Source organism: Mobula birostris, chromosome 12 (genome assembly GCF_030028105.1).
Source record: "Mobula birostris isolate sMobBir1 chromosome 12, sMobBir1.hap1, whole genome shotgun sequence".
NCBI classification, from domain to species: domain Eukaryota; kingdom Metazoa; phylum Chordata; class Chondrichthyes; order Myliobatiformes; family Myliobatidae; genus Mobula; species Mobula birostris.
In genome coordinates this window covers 103,005,923-103,030,022 of record NC_092381.1, presented here as the reverse complement: position 1 = coordinate 103,030,022, position 24,100 = coordinate 103,005,923, and the positions used below count along the sequence as shown (strand labels likewise).

General features: G+C 43.0%; 1 protein-coding gene across 1 annotated transcript in view; it reads left to right on the top strand.

Moving 5' to 3' along the window:
* Nucleotides 1–24,100, top strand: part of ercc2 (excision repair cross-complementation group 2) — a 79,536-nt gene that overhangs the window by 46,442 nt on the left and 8,994 nt on the right. The window contains exons 16-20 of the mRNA XM_072274407.1: nucleotides 3,949–4,012; nucleotides 9,989–10,110; nucleotides 18,970–19,062; nucleotides 21,941–22,013; nucleotides 22,811–22,881. Of these exons, the coding sequence (XP_072130508.1) occupies nucleotides 3,949–4,012; nucleotides 9,989–10,110; nucleotides 18,970–19,062; nucleotides 21,941–22,013; nucleotides 22,811–22,881 (423 nt within the window). The remainder of the gene's footprint in view (nucleotides 1–3,948; nucleotides 4,013–9,988; nucleotides 10,111–18,969; nucleotides 19,063–21,940; nucleotides 22,014–22,810; nucleotides 22,882–24,100) is intronic.

Sequence of the window (24,100 nt, the reverse complement as noted above, 5' to 3'; positions counted from 1 at the left end):
CTCTCTCTCTCATAAATGAAAAAGAGGTGTTCCAGCAAGAAGGAAGACACAACAAACAACTCTCTGATTTACGATGTTAAAAGTCTGTCGCATTGCTTTTTCCGAGCTCTGCCCAAAGAACTCGGGTCTCTGAGCACACAGCTAGCTGCTTTTGATCTTCCGTGTACTTCCACGACACACCAGATTCCTGTGGAGGCACTGACCTCCAGTCCGCCTGCCTCCAGAGTCATGAAATCCTGAAAAACTGAACGTGTGTTAGTCTTCTAGGCTGCATCCTTGGTATATTGAATAGCGGCCAGTCATGAGACCCTGAAAGCGGGTCCCATTCCCACAAATAACCAAAGTCAATGTGTAACTCCAGGTCAAGGTCTTCAAAAGAACCCTGAAAGGGAAAATAGAGATATTAAAGATAGAAATAGAGCTGTTTCCGAAGATGCAAGCTAAGGACGCCGTCAGGTGCCATCGTCGCCTAAGCTCCACCCCCTTTTTATCATATCAGCTGCAAACTTTGCAAAAAAGCCATCAATTCCATCATCCAAATTATTGACAGATAACGTAAAAAGAATCGGTCCCAACATAGATCCCTGTGGAACACCACTAGTCACTGGCAGCCAACCAGAAAAGGCTCCCTTTATCCCAACTCTTTGCCTCCTGCCAATCAGCCACTGCATTACAGAATAATTCCTGTAATACTGTGGGCTCGTAGCTTATTAAGCAGCTTCATGAATAGCACCTTGTCAAAGGCCTTCTGAAAATCCAAGTACACAACATCAACCAATTCTCCTTTGTCTATCCTGCTTGTGATTTCTTCAAATTCCAGCAGATATATCAGGCAAGATTTTCCCTTGAGGAAACCATGCTGACTATGGCCTATTTTATCATGTGCCTCCAAGTACCCTCACACCTCATCTTTCATAATCGACTCCAACATCTTCCCAACCACTGGGTCAGACTAACTGGGATATAGTTTCCTTTCTTCTGCCTCTCTCCTTTCTTGAAGAGTGGAGTGCATTTGCAATTTTCCAGTCTTCCAGAAAGTTCATTACTAATGCTCCATAGTCTCTTCAACCATCTTTTTCAGAACCTTGGGGTGTTCACCATTTGGTCCAGGTGACATCAAGCTTCAGACCCTTCAGTTTCTGAAGAACCTTCTCTCTAGTCATGGTAACTTCACACATTTCATGGCCCCTGACACCTGGATCTTCCAACTTACTGCTAGTGTCTTCCACAGTGAAGACTGATGAAAAATGCTTGTTCAGTTCATCCGCCATTTCAATCTCCCCCATTACTACCTCTCCAGCATTGTTTTCTAGTGGTCCGATATCCACTCTCGCCTCTCTTTTACACTTGTGTATCTGAAGAAACTTGTGGCATCCTATTTAATATTATTGGCTGGTTTACTTTCGTATTCCATTTTTACCTTAATGACTTAGTTGTTTTCTATTGGTTTTTAAAAACTCCCCAATCCTGTAACTTTCTACTACTTTTTGCTCTATTTTATGCCCTCTTTTTGGCTTTGATTTCTCTTGTTAGCCACAGTTGTGACATCTTTTCTTTAGAATACGTCTTCCTCTTTGGGATGTACAGTGTATAACCTCTGCCTTTCGAATTTCTTCCAGAAATTCTAGCCATTGCTGCCCTACCAACATCACTGCCAGTGTTTTTTTTTCCAGTCAATTCTGGCCAACTCCTCTTTCATGCCTCTGGAATCCCCTTTACTCCGCTGTAATGCATGTCTGCATGCATTACTAAATGACAATAAAAGAGGACTACGTGTCATCATAATCATAATACTGATACTTTAGCCTCTCCTTCTCAAATTTCAAATTTATAAGGAGAGAGTGAATGGGTTCAGACTTTTTTTCTTGGAACGTAGAAGATTGAAAGGAAATTTGATAGATATAGAAAATTATTTGGGATATAGATAGGGTAAATGCAAGCAGGATTTTTCCACTGAGCTTGAGTGGTACTACAAGCTGAGGTCATAGGTTCAAGGTGAAAGGTGTGAAGTTTAAGGGGAACATGATGGGAAACTTCTTCACTTAGAGGGTCATAAGAGTGTGGAATGAGCTGCCAGTGAGCTCGATTTCAGCGTTTATGAGAAGTTTTTGGATAGGTACCTGGACGGTAGATGTATGGAAGGTTATGGTATTAGTACAGGTTGATGGGTGTAGACAGTTTAAATGGTAACAGCATGGACTTGATGGGCTAAAGGACCTTTTTCTGTGCTGTACTTTTCTATGACTCTAAGAGGCATTCTGCCTGCTGTCCCGAGGCCAATGTTTATTCCTCAAACCTTTCTGAAATAGATTGGTCACAGTTTACTGTTGTGGGATCTTCTTGTGCACACATCATTTGCTTGTAATGCACCCGGGCATTTTGAAAGCTGAAGATCTGATGGCCTACTGGTCTGCTGTAAAGCACTCAGGGACATTTCGAAAGGAATGTGGAAGGTGCTGTGGAAATCAATGTCTGTTGGTCTGCTGTAAAGCAACTCAAGGCATTTTGAAAGGTCTGTTAAAGGTGCTGAGGAAGTGAACGTCTGCTGGTCTGCAGTAAAGCAGTCGGGAGCACTTTATAAGGAATGTTAAAGGAGCTGAGGAAGTGAACGTCTGCTGGTCTGCTGTAAGGCAGGAATGTTAAAGGAGTTGAGGAAGTGAACGTCTGCTGGTCTGCTGTAAAGCAGTCAGGGGCATTTTGAAAGGAATGTTAAAGGAGTTGAGGAAGTGAACATCTGCTGGTCTGCTGTAAGGCAGGAATGTTAAAGGAGTTGAGGAAGTGAACGTCTGCTGTAAGGCAGGAATGTTAAAGGAGTTGAGGAAGTGAACGTCTGCTGGTCTGCTGTAAAGCAGTCGGAGGCACTTTGAAAAGAATGTGGAAGGTGCTGAGGAAGTGAACTTCTGGTGCTGGTCTGTTCTGTTAGAGTGCTATCACATTCACCAGCATACACTGCCAACTATTTTGGTTGTTCTGCCTTGTGATCCAGTGAAGTCCATTCTGCCAGACCTCCTCTCTGACGTTCCCATCTGGTTGTTTGCTAAGTAAATCCAGTGTCCAGCGTACTTTCCCTGCCGACCTCTTATAACCTAGAACAAATTTCCCTTATCTGAAAAGGTTAACAGCATTTGCCCTTCACAACCTGAACTTGTGTCCTCTTATCTGGCTACCTTCGTACGATAGAAAATATGTGTGATAAAAGTTCAAAGTAAATTTTATTTTCAAAGTACATATACGTTACCATATGCAACCCTGAGATTCATTTTCTTGTGGGCATACTCAACAAATATGTAGAATAATAACCATAACAGAATCAATGAAAGACCACTCAACTTGGGTGTTCAGTCAGAGTGGAGAGCACAACAAACTGTACAACGAGAAACAACAATATAAATAAATAAGCAATAAATATTGAGAACATGAGATGAAGAGCTCTTGAAAGTGAGTCCATTGGCTGTGGGAACATTTCAATGAAGTTGAGTATAGTTATTACCTTTTGATCAAAAGCCTTATGTTTGAGGGGTGGTAACTGTTCTGGAATCTGGTGGTGTGAGTCCTGAGGCTCTTGTACCTTCTTCCTGATGGCAGCAGTGAGAAGAGCTCCTAGCCTGGCTGAAGGGGGTCTGTGATAATGACACTGCTTTCCTGCAACAAGGCTTTGTGTATATGTGCTCAATGGTGCGGAGGGCTTTAGCCATTACTTTGTGTAGGATTTCCCATGCAAGGACATTGGTGTTTCCGTACCAGGCTGTGGTGCAGCCAGTCAATGAACTTCCCAACACACACCTAGAGAAGTTTTTCAAAATTTAGATGTCTAGCCGAACCTCTGCAAGTCGCGCATCATGATAAATAGACTAGCTCTGGCCTCCAGACTCCTCCTCTGTTTGTTCAGTGTGTGCTCTCCCTCCCAGTGTAAAGATCTCTGAGCGTTTCTTTGTGTTACTTTTCCAGATTGTAGGTCGAGGCAATGATCAGGTGACAATAAGTTCAAAATTTGAAACCAGGGAAGAGATTGGTGAGTAGTTCTTTATCTGTCAGTCAAAAAGTATAGCGTTATTGTTAGTGTTTACATCTGTGAAACTACTGCCTGAAGAATTAGTGACTGCCATTGTGTTTGTTTGTGCATACATCTGTGAATAGTTGTCCACACCATTCCCGCGGAACAGCTGGACAGAGAATAACCTGTCCCAAGAGAGGCTCATTCTTTGCATACTTCTTCCCGTCTTCAGCCTTGGTCAATTTCAGGACCGTTAAACTGTGTTGGAAGACAAAACGATGGATTGTTTGATTTGTATTGGAAACAACATACACAAAATGGTGAGGAGGAACTCAGCAGGTCATGCAACATCAATGGAAATGAGTCCATAGTCAACGTTTCAGGCCAAGACCCTTCTTCAGGACTGAGAAGGAAGGGAGGAAGATGCTAGAATGAAAAATTGGGGGGAGGGAAAGAAGGAGGGGGCCCAGGGACAAATAATAGTCAGGTGAGAAGAGGTGAAAAGGGCAGAGTGTGAAATAGAGGAAGTGGGGGGGGGGGTGGGATTTGTTTGCTAGAAAGAGAAATTGATATTCATGCCATCAGGTTGGAGGCTACCCAGACGGAATAAAAGGTGTGGGTGGCCTCATCTTGGCACAGGGGAGTCCATGGACCGACATGTTGGAATGAGCCTCCTTCTCCTCCCCCCCCCCACCTTTTTATTCTAGCATCTTCCCCGTTCCTTCTCATTCCTGAAGAAAGATCTCGGCCCAAAACATTTGACTGTCTATTCATTTCCATAGATGCTGCCTGACCTGCTGAGAAAAACCTGCAGCACAATACAGGTTCTTTGGCCCACAATGCTGTGCTAGAAATTACCTAGGCTTACCCATAGCCCTTGATTTTTCTTTTTTGGAAACCCATATTGCTTCTGTTGTTTGGGGTCTGGACCTCTTATGTATACACTGCCAACCATCTTCCTGCAGTCATGCTTGTACCATGCAAATGCCCCTGAGTTCTGTGCAATGATTTGCTGTACTGTGTGATCATCGCTCATCTCCTCCAGTTTTATCCACACTTCACCCATTGTGCATATTCTATCCTGATATTCACCTACTGGAATCTGTCTGTGGCATATGTCATTCACACCAGTTGGCATTCGCCAAATCATACAGTTAACTTGGTCAAAACAAAGTCCCAGTTTGGCCATGTAATCACTCCCCAGTATATGTTCCTGCTTCCAGGGTAATTCAACTTGCACTATAGAATGTTCTAATGCCATGTCTCCTATTCTAGCTTCCAAGGATGCACTCATGTGTCCCACTTGTGAATGTCCTGTCAATCCACTTAAGATAATTTTACCTTGTATTTCCCAATTTGTGTTAGTTACATCAGTAGTGATGAGTTACTAGAGGTCTTTAGAAACATAGAAAATAGGTGCAGGAGTAGGCCATTCAGCCCTTCGAGCCTGCACCGCCATTCAGTATGATCATGGTTGATCATCCAACTCAGAACCCTGTACCAGCCTTCCCTCCATACTCCCTGATCCCTTTAGCCACAAGGGCCATATCTAACTCCCTCTTAAATATAGACAATGAACTGGCCTCAACTGTTTCCTGTGGCAGAGAATTCCACAGATTCACCACTCTCTGTCTGAAGAAGTTTTTCCTAATCTCGGTCCTAAAAGGCTTCCCCTTTATCCTCAAACTGTGACCCCTCGTTCTGGACTTCCCCAACATCGGGAACAATCTTCCTGCATCTAGCCTGTCCAATCCCTTTAGGATTTTATACGTTTCAATCAGATCCCCCCTCAATCTTCTAAATTCCAACGAGTATAAGCCTGGCTCATCCAGTATTTCATCATATGAAAGTTCTGCCATCCCGGGAATCAATCTGGTGAACCTTCTTTGTACTCCCTCTGTGGCAAGGATGTCTTTCCTCAGATTAGGGGACCAAAACTGCACACAATACTCCAGGTGTGGTCTCACCAAGGCCTTGTACAACTGCATGTGTACCTCCCTGCTCCCGTACTCGAATCCTCTTGCTATAAATGCCAGCATACCATTCGCCTTTTTCACCGCCTGCTGTACCTGCATGCCCACTTTCAATGACTGGTGTATAATGACACCCAGGTCTCGTTGCACCTCCCCTTTTCCTAATCGGCCACCATTCAGATAATAATCTGTTTTCCTGTTTTTGCCACCAAAGTGGATAACTTCACATTTATCCACATTAAATTGCATCTGCCATGAATTTGCCCACTCACCTAACCTATCCAAGTCACCCTGCATCCTCTTAGCATCCTCCTCAAAGCTAACACTGCCGCCCAGCTTCGTGTCATCCGCAAACTTGGAGATGCTGCATTTAATTCCCTCATCCAAGTCATTAATATATATTGTAAACAATTGGGGTCCCAGCACTGAGCCTTGCGGTACCCCACTAGTCACTGCCTGCCATTCTGAAAAGGTCCCATTTATTCCCACTCTTTGCTTCCTGTCTGCCAACCAATTCCCTATCCACATCAATACCTTACCCCCAATACTGTGTGCTTTAAGTTTGCACACTAATCTCCTGTGTGGGACCTTGTCAAAAGCCTTTTGAAAATCCAAATATACCACATCCACTGGTTCTCCCCTATCCACTCTACTAGTTACATCCTCAAAAAATTCTGTGAGATTCGTCAGACATGATTTTCCTTTCACAAATCCATGCTGACTTTGTCCGATGATTTCACTGCTTTCCATATGTGCTGTTATCAAATCTTTGCTAACTGACTGTAGCATTTTCCCCACCACCAATGTTAGGCTAACCAGTCTATAATTCCCTGGTTTCTGTCTCCCTCCTTTTTTAAAAAGTGGGGTTACATTAGCCACCCTCCAATCCTCAGGAACTAGTCCAGAATCTAAAGAGTTTTGAAAAATTATCACTAATGCATCCACTATTTCTTGGGCTACTTCCTTCAGCACTCTGGGATGCAAACCATCTGGCCCTGGGGATTTATCTGCCTTTAATCCCTTCAATTTACCTAACACCACTTCCCTACTAACATGTATTTCCCTCAGTTCCTCCATCTCACTGGACCCTCTGTCCCCTACTATTTCCAGAAGATTATTTATGTCCTCCTTAGTGAAGACAGAACCAAAGTAATTATTCAATTGGTCTGCCATGTCCTTGCTCCCCATAATCAATTCATCTGCAGGAGACCTACATTTGTCTTAACCAATCTTTTTCTTTTCACTTATCTATAAAAGCTTTTACAGTCAGTTTTTATGTTCCCTGCCAGTTTTCTCTCATAATCTTTTTTCCCCTTCCTAATTAGGCCCTTTGTCCTCCTCTGCTGAAGTCTGAATTTCTCCCGGTCACACACACATGTTGGTGATGCCTGACATCATCGAAGCTCAGAGTACAATCCCCTAGATGGCGATATCTCCACCACATTGTTTTGAGGACTTGTTTTATCTGGCCCCTCCAAGGTCAAACCTCCTTGCCCTACTCTCCCACTTCTCAGGTTTGGATATTCTCTCTTGATGTGTCCCTTTTGACCACAGATATAGCATTTAAATACTCCAACTCCAAGTCTCCCTGTTCTTTACACTGTATCATTTCCTCTGGTTTTCCTGGTCACTTGATAGTGTAGTGGGGTGACATTTGGGGTGGGTCCTCTACCCTCAGTACTCCAGGCAGTTGCTTTGCCTCCAACAGGCAGCACTTTTCCATTAGCGGGTTTATTTGGCCCTTGTGTCTCCTTTTCCCATGCTCTACTCATTTTCCTCAGTATCGATGCCTCAGTATGTGTAGATTCAGGGGATCAAACATTTCTGGTCCTAAATGGTCTCAATCTAATGCTATTCCATATACTCCTTGGAACACTGTCCATAAACAGGATGCAAACGCAGTGGGAGGTTCACCTCTGCTCTAGTAACGTTTGGCTAGCGCCTATACCAGGTCGCCTCTGTTAATACCCATAACAGACAGTATTGCTGTCTTTAATTCCTCATTTGTTCCCCCACCTTGTTACTGTATATCTGGCAAAGCTAAGTGTATATTTGGATGTAAACACATTATAATCAATTTCCTTTCCTTGGCGTCATCTGGGCCGTGCATTATTCTCTGATGACTAGTTGCTTGAAACAGTTCCCGAGGATCATCTCCAAACCCACAAATCCCAAAATCTTTGGCAATATCTCTCAGCTGCTGTTCTCCAAACGGAGTAGTGTATGTAATATTCTGGTTTTGATTTCCTGCCCCAGCTCCTCCCTGTCTAATAGTAACTGGGTTACCGCTGGCACCAACGATTCTTTAGCATTGTATGCAGGCAGAGGATCCTCAGGAAAAAGCGCTTTGTCATTATCACAACCATATCTAGTTGCATCATCTGCTAAATCGTTCCAATCTGTATCTGTATATTCACTCTCCTTCTCTCTTTCAGATCCAAAAGTACATATTATTCCTCTCTGTGCGGCAAGTTAGTCCTGCAGCTGTTGTATCTGCTTTAAGCACTTTGTATGATCACTAGTATTATTTCTTTTTACAGAAACTGATTTCTGTATCACATTTATAGCTGTTTTTAAAGGAATTCTTTAATTCCTCTGCCTGGTTCTTGGCTAAATTAGCTGCTTCTTCCCATTACTTTATTCTCTAACCAATTTCTCGCATTTCAGCTGAAATTGATTCATATGCACCAAATCCATACTTCTTTGTCCCTGTAAATCTGTAACATTTCCCTTGAAGATTCCTAACTCCTTTTGGAGCATTCTGTTTCATCTTCTAACTCCTTTTGGACTCTTTTGTTTTCGTCTTCTAACTTAGCTCACTCGGCGTCAGCTTTTCGCCAATTTCCTATTAACTCCCCAATGAGGCAAGGGATTGCTACTGGCTTCAGTAGCTGTTTAAATTCCTTCCTCCAGCATTTTGTGTGTGTTGCTCTGGATTTCCAGCATCCACAGACTTGCTTGTGTTTACAATTTGCCTTGCATTTAGCTGACTTTTTAATTCCATCGCCTTCTTGTTCTCTGACATTACTGTTTGTTTGACCTTTCTCCTGTTGTGATTAGAATAGTGAAAAGCTATTTAACTTCTTTGAGCCACACTGCACACTTTCAGTATTGTAATCAAAACTCATTTCACAGTTTCACAAGGTTACAAAATGTTGGGAAATGTGCTTTGACTGGATGCCACTGTGTTAAATGGGCTGAATGGTCCCCATTTCTGCCTTCTCTACTGCCCTCACTGAGGTGTTGTAACATCAACTAGACAGTCAGCCAAACTCCATTAAAAAATGACGGGAGTCAGGGTGTAGCCTCTGAGCTCCTGGGGTTTATTGCAGACTCAGTGGCATGATATAGTGAATAAGGAGAGAAACTGAAAAACAACAAATACAGAGCAATTACCATGTTGTTCCATTCACGCAAGGAAATATACACAGGTAAGTAAGAACTTCATTAAGTTTCCTGCAGGGAAATATTATAGTATTCTGACAAGTAAATACTATAGGTAAATACTATGTATAAACCATTAGCATTTAGGTTAATGCCTAATAAACTCAAAAATAACATTCTATTTCAACAAAATCTTGTTGATACATTTAGACTAACTTCTAAATAATATGGCATCTACTTACAAGCAATGCTTCTGCTGGGAAGACAACAGGATGGCTTCAAAAAGTAATTTCTTTAGCTCCTAACATTAACCTCTGGCCTCCTGCCAGCCAATGTGCTTTCCTACTTTCTAATTCCTACCTGCACAGGAAGTGACCTAAACCAGGTCTGAAGCTACTCATTAAAATAAAAGCTGAATGTGCATAATCGCAGAGAAAAGCATAACTGAATTGCTCAAAGGACAGAAGACCTTTAACTTCTGAACTTCTATTATTTTATGACACTTCCATGTAAAGCTATTCAACTTCTAGACTTTATTTTGGCCCAGAGCTAGTTAACCAGTTGCTGCACCATGCTCTTCAGTGTACCCTCAGTCTAGCTGTTTAAAGCTGTCATTGTTTTTCTTTCCTGACTCTAGCTGTGATCCGTAACTATGGTAACCTCCTGCTGGAGATGTCAGCTATTGTCCCAGATGGAATTGTGGCATTCTTCACCAGTTATCATTACATGGAGAACATTGTGGCTTCCTGGTATGAGCAGGTAAAGGGTTGCTCTTTCACCTCGGTCTCACTCAACTTGCAAGGCAGTTGGATGTTGGGCTGGGAAGGCAGGCCACATCATAGAATAAGGAACTGTACAACACCACACAAGCCTTTCAGACCACAGTGTTGTGCCGACCTTTTAACATACTCTTGAGATCATTCTAACCCCTCCCTCCTACTTAGCCCTCCACTTTTCTTTCATCCATCTAAAATCACTGATGAGGAAGACATTAATACCACTTTAGAGTGCTGTGTTTGTTCAGGCAAATATCTATCACATTCCCTGAATTAGCTGAATTTACTCAACTGGTCGATGGAGTCATGAAGTCAGAGAAAAGTACAGCACAGAAACAGGCCCTTCAGCCCATCTAGTCCATGCCAAACCATTTAAACTACCTACTCCCATCGACCTGCACCGGGATCAAAGCCCTCCGTACCACTACCATCCATGTACCTATCCAAACCTCTCTTAAACATTGAAATCGAGATCGCAAGCACCACTTGTGTTGGCAGCTCATTCCACACTTTCACCACCCTCTGAGTGAAGACGTTTCCCCTCATGTTCCCCTTAACTTTTCACCTTTCACCCTTAACCTATGACCTCTGGTTGTAGTCCCACCCAACCTCAGTGGAAAAAGCCTGATTGCATTTACCCTGTCTATACCCCTCATAATTTTGTATACCGCTCAATCTACATTTCAAGGGATAAAGTCCTAATCTATTCAATCTTCTCTTTTTCTTTTCCTTTCTCCTTAGAGTAAAAAATAAAATGTTCCCTTCCTTTCCCCCCTTTTTTTATTCTCCACTCTGGCCTCTTACACTTCTCAGCTGTGTATCACCTTGCCATGGGTCCCCTCCTCCTTCCCTTTCTCCTATCAGACTCCTTCCTCTCCTGCCCTTTACCTCTCCCTGCACTTGGTTTCACCTTCTAGCTATCCTCCTTCCCTATTCCACCTTTTTGTTCTGGTGTCTCCTCCCTTCCTTCTCAGTCCTGAAGAAGGGTCAGGACCCGAAATGTTGATTGTTTATTCATTTCCATAGATGCCGCCTGACCTACCAAGTTCCTCTAGTATTTGTGTGTGTTGCATTGCAATGATGAGCTTTGTTTAGGAGCACAAGAGAGTTAGAGTGCATGCTCCTACCATCAATAAGTGATCAGGACAAATGGTGTGTGTTTAGGACAAAAGCTAGAGTTGCAGGGAGTTGGGAACCAGAGTGCCAGAACAGTTAGTGGGGAGGTTGTGGAGGCAGATTCTGGTAAGACCTCAGACAAAGTTAGGAATCAAAAGTTTGAGCATGGTGCAATTAGTGTCCTGAGCTGCATACATTTCAATGCAAAAAGTATGGTAGGAAAGGGGGATGATAATGCTGAAGATGAGGTCACTGGTTTATAAACAGAGGCAAAGTGCAGTGAGGAAAGACCGTTGATGGAGCAAAATTGCAGTCAACAGGATGAGTTGTAACGTAAAAGACGGACAAAATTGAGAAGGGTGAATACAGAACCGAAGTTGTGATGTTTGAATGCATGTAGTATTTGGAAAAAGGTAGATGAACTTGTAGCACTGTTACAGATTGGCATGTATGATGATGATGTAGACATCACTGAATCATGGCTGAAAGAAGATTATACCTTGGAGCTTAATGTTCAAGGATACACATTGTATCAAATGGACAGACAGGAAGGCAGAGGGGGTGGCATTACTCTGTTAGTAAAAAATGAACTTAAATCATTAGAAAGAGGTGACATAGGGTCAGAAGGTGTTGAATCATTGTGGAACTGCAAGGGAAAAAGACCCTATTGGGAGTTGTATACAGACCCCCAAACAGAAGTAAGGATGTGGTCTATAAGTTAAAACAGGAGATAGAAAATGCATGTCAAAAGGGCAATTTTACAGTAGTCATAGGGAATTTCAATATGCAGGTAGATTGGGAAAATCAGGTTGGTGCTGGTTTCCAGGAGGGGGAATTTCAAGAGTGCCTATGAGATGACGTTTTAGAGCAGCTCATGGTTGAATCCACTAGGGGATCAGCTACTCTGGATTGGGTGTTGTGCAATGAACCAGAATTGATGAGAGAGCTTCAGGTAAAAGAATCCTGAGGGAAAAGTGATCAAACTATGTTCGGATTCACCCTGAAATTTGAGAAGGAGAAACTAAGGTCAGATGTATCAGTATTACAGTGGAGTAAAGAGAATTACAGAGACATGAGAGAGCTTAGCCAGAAGTGATTGGAAAAGAACACTAACGGCAGAGCAACTACAGCTGGAATTTCTGGAAGCAATTCAGAGGAACAGGATATATACATCCCAAAGAGGAAGAAGTATTTTAAAAGGAAAATGACACAACCGTGACTAACAAGAGAAATCAAAGCCAACATAAAAGCCAAAGAGAGGGCATATAATAAAGAACAAAATAGTGGGAAGTTAGAGAATTGGGAAACTTTAAAAAACCAACAGAAGACAACTAAAAAGGCATTAAGAAGGTAAAGATGGAATACAAAAGTAGGGTAGCCAGTAATATTAAAGAGGACACCAAAAGTTTCTTCAGATACATGAAGTGCAAAAGAGGTGAGAGTGGATATTGGACCACTGGAAAATGATGCTGCAGAGTAGTAATAGGGGAGAATGAAATAGCGAATGAACTGAACAGGTATTTTGCATCAGTCTTCACTGTGGAAGAGGCTAACAGTATGGTGCAAGTTCCAGGTGTCAGGGATCATGAAGTGTATGAAGTAAGCATGAAAGAAGGTTTTTGGGAAACTGGAAGGTCTAGAGATATATGAATCACCTGGACTAGTAGTTGTACATCCCAGAGTTCTGAAAGAGGCGGATGAAGAGATTGTGGAGGCATTAGTAATGATCCTTTAAGAGCCACTAGATTCTGGAGTGGTTCCGGAAGACTAGAAAATTGCAAATGTCACTCCACTCTTCAAGAAGGGAGAGAGGCAAAAGAAAGGAAACTATAGGCTAGATAGTCTGACCTCAGTGGTTGGGAAGAGGTCGGACTCGATTATTAAGGATGATGTTTCAGGGTACTTAGAGGCACATGATAACATAGGCCGTGGTCAGCATGGTTTCTTCAAAGGAAGTTCTTGCCTGACAAATCTGTTGGAATTCGTTGAAGAAATAACAAGCAGGTCAGATAAAGAAGAATCAGTTGATGTAATCTACGTGGATTTTCAGAAGGCCTTTGACAAGGTGCCATGCATGAGGCTGCTTAATATGTTAAATGCCCATGGTATTATAGGAAAGATTCCAACAGGGCTAAAGCAGTGGTGATCTGCAGGAGGCAAAGAGTGGGAATAAAGGGAGCCTTTTTTGGTTGGCTGCCAGTGATTGGTGGTGTTCCACAGGGGACTGTGTTGGGATCAATGCTTTTTACGTTCTGTGTCAATGATTTGGATAATGGAATTGATGGTTTTGTTACAAAGGTTGTAGATGATATGAAGGTAGGTAGATGGGCTGGTAGTTTTGATTAAGTAGAGAGGCTGCAGAGGGACAGACAGATAAGGAGAATCTGCAAAGAATTGGTGGATGGAATACAGTGTAATGAAGTGTATGGTTATGCATATTAGTAGAAGACATGAAAGGTTGGACTGTTTTCTAAATGGAGAGAAAATACAAAAGACTGAGGTGCAGTGGGACTTGGGAGTCCTTGTGCTGGATTTTCTAAAGATTAATTTTCAGGTTGAGTCTGTGGTGAGGAAGCCAAATGCAATGTTCACATTCATTTCAAGAGGACTAGAATATAAAAAGCAAGGATACAATGTTGAAACTTTATGAAGCACTAGTGAGGCCTCACTTGGAGAATTGTGAGCAGTTTTATGTCCATTGTCTTAGAAAGGATATGCTGAAACTGGAAAGGGTTCAAATGAGATTCGTGAAAATTATATCACATTTGAATGGCTTGTCATCTGAAAAGTGTTTGGCTCTGGGTCTGTATTCACTGTAATTCAGAAGAATGAGGGGTGACCTCATAGAAACCTACCGAATGGTGAAAGGCCTTAATAGGGTGGATGTGGAGAGGATGTTTCCTGTGGTGGGAGAGTTTAAGACCAGAGGACACAGCCTCAGAATAGAGGGGTGTCCTTTTAGAATGGAGATGAAGAGGAATTTCTTCTGCCAGAGTAGTAAATCTGTGGAATTCTTTGCTACGGGCAACTGTGGAGGCAAAGTAATGAGGTAGTGTTCATGGGTTCAGTGTCCATTCAGAAATCTGATAATAGAGGGGAAGAAGCTGTCCCTGAATCATCGAGTGTGTGCCTTAAGGCTTCTGTACCTCTTTCCTGATGGTAACAATCAGAAGAGGGCATGACCTGGGTGATGGGGGTCCTTAATGGTGGATGCCGCCTTTTTGAGGCATTGCTCCTTGAAGATGTCCTGGGTCTTCAGTGCAGTCAATAACTGAATCTCCTCAGCAATACATGGTAGAGAATTATACAGATTCAACACCCTCTGAGTTAAGAAATGTCTCATATTTGTTTGCCCTTTGAGATTGACCTCCTAGTTCCAGGTTTCCCAGTCAAAAGAAACAACCTTTTCATATCTGCTCCGGCCACCTCCACATTGGTGGAAGCATAGACCAGGAGACCATTTTGCAGAATATCTGTGCTCTTTCCATCTCAAGCTTCTGGGTATATGTAATTTTGATTCTCCTTCCCAATCTCACACTGACCTGTCTGTTTGTTGTCTTCTCCATCGTAAGAGCAGAGTGAAAGAAGAACATCCCTTATTTTGCTTGGATGCCTTATAACCCAGTGGTAACACCTACTGCCCGTTTCACTGCTGGAATTTAGGGCAGCACGAAGGTCCTCCATCTCTGGCAGTGTTCAGGGCTTCCTTCATCGTGTCAACATCTTAGTTTTCACTACTGTCAGTCATGCAAGTTTCGGCTGGAGATTCAGGAATACCATCACACTTGGATGTCGAAGGATTCTTCATTGATGTTTCCGTAACGATTTTGTTTCAATCAGGGATGATAGCCCTGAGCTGAACCCCAGAACAGGAGGACCACTCTACTCTTTAACCTCCTTGGCATGGGTACCCCTACAAAGAGCCAAGCAAAAAGCCCTGACTCCAGCCAACATTGCTCTCCAAGTCATTGAATCACATAAGCCTCCAAACCCCATGACAAAGTTGGAGGAACCCAATGGTATGAACATTGAATTTTCCAATTTGAGGTAACCCATACCCTCAATGCTCTCCTCCCCGCACGCTCACCTGACATACATTTCGCCTATATTGTATGAAGGGTCTACTTTACCGTTTTTTTTTACAAAGCTACAAACGTTTATTTGCACAAAATAAAACATCAAATATTCACAAGACAGTGGACAAATTCAAATTAAAATATAATTATTACTTTCTATTAAACACTCACTCCCCTGAGGGTGGCACTAGTCGAGAAAGTTAAGTCACTTGATATTCAGGATGAATAGTGAGTTGGATTTAGTGTTGGCCAGAGTGTTGGCTTTCTCTCTGACTGGATGCCTGTGACAAGCAGTGTGTCACAAGGTTCAGTGCTGAGTTCATTGCTGTATATCATTGATATTAATGATTTAGATGATAATGTGGATCAGCAAATTTGTGGATGAGACCAAGATTTGGGGTGTACTGGACAGTGAGGGAGGCTCTTAGAGCTTGCAAAGTGATCTGAGCCAGCTGGAGAAATGGGCTGAAACATTGCAGATGGAGTATAATGCAGACAAGTGTGAGGCGTTGCACTTTAGGAGGACAAACCAGGGTAAGGCGTGGGCGGTGAATGGTAGGGCTGAGGTGTGCAGAAGAACAAAGAAACCTGGCAATACAGGTCCATAATTCCTTGAATTATGGTAGATAGGGTTGTAAAGAGAGCTGTTGGCAAATTGGCCTTCACAAGTCAGGGCACTGAGTACAGGAGATGGGATGTTGTGTTGGGGATGTTGTTTAAGGTCAAATCAAGAGTATTGTGTGCAGATCTGATCACTTACCTACAGGAAATATATCAAAATGATTAAAACGGTGCAGAGAAAATGCACTGTTGCCGAGACTTGAGGGTCGGAGTTACAGGTTAGGACCTCATTCATTGAAGCCTAGGGGAATCAGGGAGATCGTATACAGATGTACAAGATTATGAAAGGTATGGATAGAGTGAATGTATGCAGTATTTTTACCCTCAGGTTGGTTGCGTCTGAAACTAGAGGTCATAGGTTTTGGGTGAAAGGTAAAATATTTAAGGGGAACCTGAAGGGAACTTCCTCACTCAGAGGGCGGTGTGTGAGTGGAAAGCCTCCCACTTGCAGACCTACCTCTCCCAATCAATCTTCGCAAGATCCTGTCAAATGTCATGACAGTTAACTTGCCCAAATGAAAGACGAGTAGACCAGTTCTATCTTTGTCCAAGGGTATCTTAAAACTAAAAGTCCTTTTTAGGTGTAACCCATCCATCTCTTATGGACCCACCTGCCCAAAGTCTCATAAATCTAAAGTTGTCTGTCCTGCATTCATCTCTTCTGTCATCCTATTTCTGCACTTGATTAATGTTCAGCACAGGGAGTAGTTCAGTGATTCCTGATCTTCAACCTTTCATCTTCATAAGGCCGCTTGCAGGATCCCATCTCTCCTTCCATCACTGTCTCTGCTCCCACAGTCCAAAGGCATACTGGTTAGTAGGTTAATTGGTCATTGTAAATTGTTCTGTGATTAGGCTCAGATTAAATTGGAAAATTGCTAGGTGGCGCGGTTCAAATGGCCAGAAAGACATATTCCACACAGTATCTCAATAAGTAAATAAATACGTAAAATCTCTTGCTCCATCTCTGTTTTTAGTACAATTCCTATTTCTTCAACTTCTCCTTTCATGATGGTCTGCATTGATATCCTTGATCCTGAAGTACCAATAGAAACATACTATCTTGGGGTAATATCTACTGTCACAGAAATGCTTACGGTATCGAAAACCCATCAATACTGCTCTCTGACATTTGTTCTTGCCTTCTTGTGTGGCTGTCAATTATGGTGTCTGGTTCTGGCTACACTCCCCCATCAACCAATGTTCTTGCCTGTGCAGAAGAGTTTTACCAGGATGCTGCCTGGTTTAGAGACGTGCTACCATGAGCGTCTGGATAAACTTGGGTTGTTTGCTCTGGAGCGGCAGAGACTGAGGGGAAATCTGATAGAGGTTTATAAGGTTACGAGAGTCATAGGGAATATCTTTTTCCCAAGGTAGAAATGTCTAATACCAGAGGGCATGCATTGAAGGTGAGGGGGGTAGGTTCAAAAGGGATGTGAGGAGTAAGTTTTTTTTAGTCAGAGAGTGGTGGATGCCTGGTATGGTGCGACAGGCAACACATTAGAGGCTTTTAAGAGACTTTTAGATAGACAGATGAATATGAGGAAGATGGAGGGATATGAGCATTGTGTAGGCAGGAAGGATTAGTTTTTTGGCTTTTTAAATTTACTTTTTAGCTGACTTGACACAATATTGTGGGCCAAAGGGCGTGTTCCTGTGTTGTACTGTTCCATGTTCTATGTATACGAATGGTAAGCAAGGTGGTCTCCTTGCCTGATCCTGTTGATCTGCTGGGTGGATTCCTGTTCCTTCTCTGCCTTTGTATTCTTAAACATCACCTTAAGTGTGCCATGAATGAACTACCCAGCCTCACCGATGTACCGCATGGATCTCAACCAGACCTGTGCTGACATCGTTTGTGAGTTAGGCTGTCAGACGGATATCTGTGCTAACTCGCTTCTATTCACCTCGCTCATAAGACCATAAGACAAAGGAGCAGAAGTCTGCCATTCGGCCCATCGAGTCTGCTCCGCCATTTTATCATGAGCTGATCCATTCTCCCATTTAGTCCCACTCCCCCACCTTCTCACCATAACCTTTGATATCCTGGCTACTCAGATACCTATCAATCTCTGCCTTAAATACACCCAATGACTTGGCCTCCACTGCTGCCCCGGCAACAAATTCCATAGATTCACCACCCTCTGACTAAAAAAAGTTCTTCACATTTCTGTTCTGAATGAGTGCCCTTCAATACTTAAGTCATGCCCTCTCGTACTAGACTCCCCCATCATGGGAAACAACTTTGCCACATCCACTCTGTCTATGCCTTTCAACATTTGAAATGTTTCTATGAGGTCTCCCCTCATTCTTCTAAACTCCAAGGAATATAGTCCAAGAGCGGACAAACGTTCCTCATATGTTAACCCTCTCATTCCCGGAATCATTCTAGTGAATCTTCTCTGTACCCTCTCCAACGTCAGCACATCCTTTCTTAAATAAGGAGACCAAAACTGCCCACAGTACTGCAAGTGAGGTCTTACCAGCGCCTTATAGAGCCTCAACATCACATCCCTGCTCCTATACTCTATTCCTCTAGAGATAAATGGCAACATTGCATTTGCCTTCTTCACCACCGACTCAACCTGGAGGTTAACTTTAAGAGTATCCTGCATGAGGACTCCCAAGTCCTGTTGCATTTCAGAACTTTGAATTCTTTCCCCATTTAAATAATAGTCTACCTGTTTATTTCTTCTGCCAAAGGGCATAACCATACACTTTCCAACATTGTATTTCATTTGCCACTTCTTTCCCCATTCTTCCCATCTATCCAAGTCACTCAACTAGCTGATATATCTCGCTCCCATACGCCTTCTCATCACCATCTGAAATTCTGCCAACACACAGTTGTGTCATGAACAAATTTATAGATGACATTTGAGCTGTCATCATGGGTGTAGCGGAAGTAGGGCAGTGGGCTAAGTGCACATCCCTGTTTTCTCAGCTAATCAAAATGCCTCAAAGCTAAATCTTTCCAATCTTTCCACATTCCGGCCGTAATGCCCACATTTCTCTCCTTTTCTCAATAGGGCATTCTAGAAAACATTCAACGAAATAAACTTATTTTCATCGAAACGCAGGATGCTGCTGAGACCAGCGTAGCTCTGGAGAAATACCAGGAGGTAAGTGAGATGGAGCTGGAGGGATTGGAAGGGAGGTGGGACACTCTGAGCTGTGAATGAGAAGCCCAGCCACAATGTTAACCTGTGGTTGGGAGCTGAACTGATCTTGACAAATAACCCCAGTTCTTTCTTGGATTACATTGTTGTTTTTTATTCCCAGACCAAGTCTCAGCAGAAAGACAGCCCTTCCCAAAGTCTTGCCCTAAACACTTTCCCGACAGCACAGTGCTGCCTAGGTTCTATCTGATGGAGAGTGCAGGGTTCTCTCAGTGTCACTGACACTGAACATAGAACCGTGCAGGACAGAAACAGGCCCTTCAGTCCACAATGACGTGCTGACTGTAAAGTCTAATCACCTCTCCGAAGCCTCCATCTTCCACAATGACATGCTGACTGTAAAGTCTAATCACCTCTCTGAAGCCTCCACCTTCCTTTAACAAGGCATCTGTTACTCCACACGGTGCTCCAAATGTATTGCTACCGGTATTGGTCTATTGTCACATCTACCAGGATACAGTGAAAAGTTTGTCTTGAATACTGTTTATACAGATCACTTCCATAATTAAAATTTACTAAAAAAAACATAACAATCAAGATTATTTTAAATTTAAATTAAATGGTGAAATTTGAAATTTGTTGCAGAATAAATGGTCCAGAATTCTGTTTGTCAATGCAGAAACGTGTCTTTAGTAAGGTTTTTGACAAGGTCCCTCATGGGAGGCTAATCCAGAAGATTGAAATGCATGCGATCCATGGTGAATTGGCCATTTGGATTCAGAACTGGCTTGCCCATAGAAGACAGAGAGTGGTGGTCAAAGGGACTTATTCTAGGTGGTGGTCTGTGATTAGTGGTGTCCTGCAGGGATCTGTACCGAGACCTTTGCTGTTGGTGTTGTATATAAATGACCTGGATGAAATTGTAGATGAGTGGGTTAGTAAGTTTATGGTGATACCAAGGATGGTGGTGTTGTGGATAGTGTAGAAGACTGGCAAAGAATACAGCGGGTTATAGATCAGTTACAGATAGGGGCAGAAGTATGGCAGATGGAGTTTAACCCAGTCAAATTGTTGATGAGCAAAGGGATCTTGAGATCGAAGTTCATAGCTCCCTGCCATTGCTACACAGGTTGATAAGGTGGTTAAAAAGGCATATGCCATGCTCACCTTTATTTGTTGTGACATTCAGTTCAAAAGTCTGGAGGTTATGTTGCAGCTTTATAAAAACCCTAGTTTTATAATCTGCATCTGGAGTGTTGCCTACAGTTCTGGTTGGCCCATTACAGGAAGGATGTTGAGGCTTTGGAGAGGGTGCAGAAGAGGTTTACCAGGATGCTGTCTGGTTTAGAGGGCATGCGCTAAAATGAGAGGTTGGATCAACTTGGGTTGTTTTCCCTGGAGAGGCGGATGCTGAGAGATCTGATAGAGGTTTATAAAGATTATGAGGGTCAGAGATAAACAGACAGTATCTTTTTCCCTGGGTTAAAATATCTAATACCGGAGGGCATGCATCTAAGATGAGGGGGAGTAATGTCAAAGAAGATGTGAGAAGGAAGTTTTTTTTTACACAGAGAATGGTGGGTGCCTTAAATGCACTGCCTAGAGCGGTGGTAGAGGTAGATACATTAGGGACTTTTAGGGGATTTTTAGCTAGGTCCATGAATTTGAGGAAAATGGAAGGACATGGACAACATTTAAGCAGAAGAGATTAGCAGTTAGCCATTTGATTACTAATTTTATTGAATCGGCAGAACACTGTGATCCGAAGGACCAGTTCTTCTGCCTTAATTATACCCAATGACTTGGTCTCCACAGCTGCCTGTGGTAATAAATTCCACAGATTCACCTGGCTACTCTCTGGCTAAAGGAATTCCTCCTTATCTCTGTTCTGAATGGACATCCCTCTATTCTGAGGTTCTGTCCACCGGTCTTAGACTCCAATCCATAGGAAACATCCTCTCCGCATCCACTCTGTCGAGACCTTTCAACATTCGATAGGTTTCAATGAGATTCCCCTTCACTCTTCTGAATTCCAGTGAGTACAGGCCCAGAGCCATTAAATGCTCCTCATATGATAAACCCTTCAATCTTGGAATCATTTTTGTAAACCTCCTCTGAACCCTCTCCAATGTCAGTGCATCCTTTCTTTGATAAGGGGCCCAAAACTACTCACAATACTCCCAAGTGAGGCCTCACCAGTGCTTTATAAAGCCTCAACATTACATCCTTGCTTTTATATTCTAGTCCTTTCGAAATGTGTTTGTAAATTTGTAAATGTAACATTGTATTTGCCTTCCTTACCACTGACTCAACCTGCTAATTAACCTTTAGGGAATCTTGCACGAGGACTCCCAAGTCCCTTTAAACCTCAGAGTTTGGAATTTTCTCTCTATTTACAAAATAGTCAATGTCTTTATCTCTGTTACCAAAGTGCATGACCATACGCTTTCCAACACTGTATTCCATCTGCCACTTCTTTGCCCATTCTCTTAATCTGTCTAAGTCCTGCTGTAGCTTCTCTACTTCCTCAAAACTACCTGCCCCTCCACCTGTCTTTATTACGTCCTCAAGCTTGGCCACAAAGCCATCAACACCATCATCCAAATCATTGACATATAAACATAAAAAGAAGCAGTCTCAACATAGACCCCTTTGGAACACCGCTGGTCACCAGCAGCCAACCTGAAAAGGCTCCCTTTATTCCTGCAAATTGCAAGCTGGATCATAATGGAGATAGATGTGCCTGTACCTTACCAATGATTTTGCAACCTCTGCCAAAGTAGTGATTGACAGGTGAAAACATTGCTTGTGTATGTTCCTGGTGCCTTTTCATTCTGCAGTCCGTAGCTGTTGCTCAGAAATTTTTGTGTTCTTATTTCAGGCATGTGAGAATGGGCGAGGGGCTATTCTGCTGTCTGTCGCAAGAGGGAAAGTCTCCGAGGGAATAGATTTTGGTCAGTGCCAGAAAAAAACCTTTACTGTTTTATGAATCACCATCATCTTCATTATGTGCCGTCTTGTATGGCATCGGTGATCGTGGTCGTTCCATGACCATGATTGGTCTTGGCAATTTTTTCTACAGAAGTGGTTTGCCATTGCCTTCTTCTGGGGATCGTTTTTACAAGACGCGAAACCCTACCAGTTATCTTCAGAGATTGTCTGGCGACAGTGATCGCATAACCAGAATCTGTCATTTGCACCAGTTGCTCATACGACCTGCTCCCATGGCTTCATGTAACTCTGATCGGGGGACTAAGCAGGGAAGGAGCACCTTACACCTCCTTTGGTAGAGACAAATCTCCACCCCTTCACTTTATGACTGTTGGATTTAATTGGATATTGCTCACCTCACCGGCAGGATAAATCTTGGGAATGTGAAATATGCTCACAAGCCCTGATTTCACAATATCACACCCCACCCATTTAACCAGACTCTATGATTTATAACCCCATTGCAGATGTCTAAAGGAGTTAAGTTCCAGATAGGGGTAGGGGAGATGAGACCAGTTTTGGGCTAGGGTGGGAAAAGATAGATTCCAGAGAAAAGCGTAGGGTTGACCTAGCAGGTGACATTGTTGAGGAATGTGGAGAAGGTGGTGTTTAGGCAGAGGGGATGGAAGCCATTAGGCAATGGAAGGGGGAGAGTATGGGATGAAGGAGGAGGGTGAGCTGTAAGGATGCTCATGGAAAAATGTTTGAGTTTGCACTGAACTTACCATTATTGATGTTTATTCTGTATGTTTACCGACAGTCCATCACTATGGGAGAGCTGTCATTATGTTTGGTGTTCCCTATGTCTACACTCAGAGCAGGATTCTGAAGGTGAGTACTCCACTCCTCATGCTGTTGGCTAGGTTCGTGATGTGGTTAGGATTCTGTATTGAACATATGTCCATGTAAAATCACATTGAAAACTGTGGTTAGAGGAAGAGTGAGCACTAGGCATGAAGGAGCAAACCAGGGAGGAATTAGTTGCTTTGCATTGCCAAGTGGGGTGGGGAGGAGGTGAGATACCTGATGGGAAAATCTCGTTGCAAATGGTTAAATGTTGAACTGGAGACATAGAAGGTACTTGTTTGTCCTCAGGATGTAGGATGGAGATATTACTCCATACCTAACCCAGGTTGCACCCATTCCACTTGCTGTGACACTGGCAGCTCAAAGTGAACTGGTGTGTTGGTCCGTGGTCTCCTCATCTGCCACAGGGAGGCCACGCTCAGGTTGGAGGAGCTGTGTGTAACTGTGTCCTGGACCCTGGCCCCGGAGGAACACTGTTCTTTCCGCTGTATACATGTGTTTGGTTGACTGACAATTACACTTCAACTTGAACTTCAATAAGTAAAGGTATTCTGCTGACTCATAATGATGCCATGGCAACAATTTTAATGTTCTGTTCTGTAGGTGATCTTCCATGGATGTACGTCTGTTCAGTACGTAATGTCTGTGTGTGGGTGGTGGGGAGGGGATTGTGTTTAAGATTTCCAGCACTCTCTTCAGTGATTTCTGGGTTCAGTTTCTCATGCCCATTCTCACAGCACTTTTCAATTCAGCAGCAGGAGACACAACATAAAACCATAATATACAGGAGCGGAATTAGCTCATTGGGTTTGCTCTGCTATTTCATCATGGCTGATCCATTTCCCTCTCAGCCCCAATCTCCTGTGTTCTCCCCCTGTATCCCTTCATGTCCTGACTAATCAAGAATCTACCTACCTCTGCCTTAAATATACCCAGTGACTGGGCCACCACATCCGCCTGTGGCAACGAATTCCACCAATTCACCAATTTGGCTATAGAAATTCCTTTGCTCCTCCATTGTAAATGGACATCCCTCTATTCTGCTATTCTGAGGCTGTCCCCTCTGGTCTTAGACTTCCCCACCACGGGAAACATCTTCTCCACATCCATTCTATCGAGGCTTTCAACATTCGATAGGTTTCAATGAGATCACCCGTCATTCTTCTGATGGCTCAGACCCATTAAATGATCTTCATATGATAAGCCTTTCAATCCCAGGATTATTTTTGTGAGCCTTCTTTGA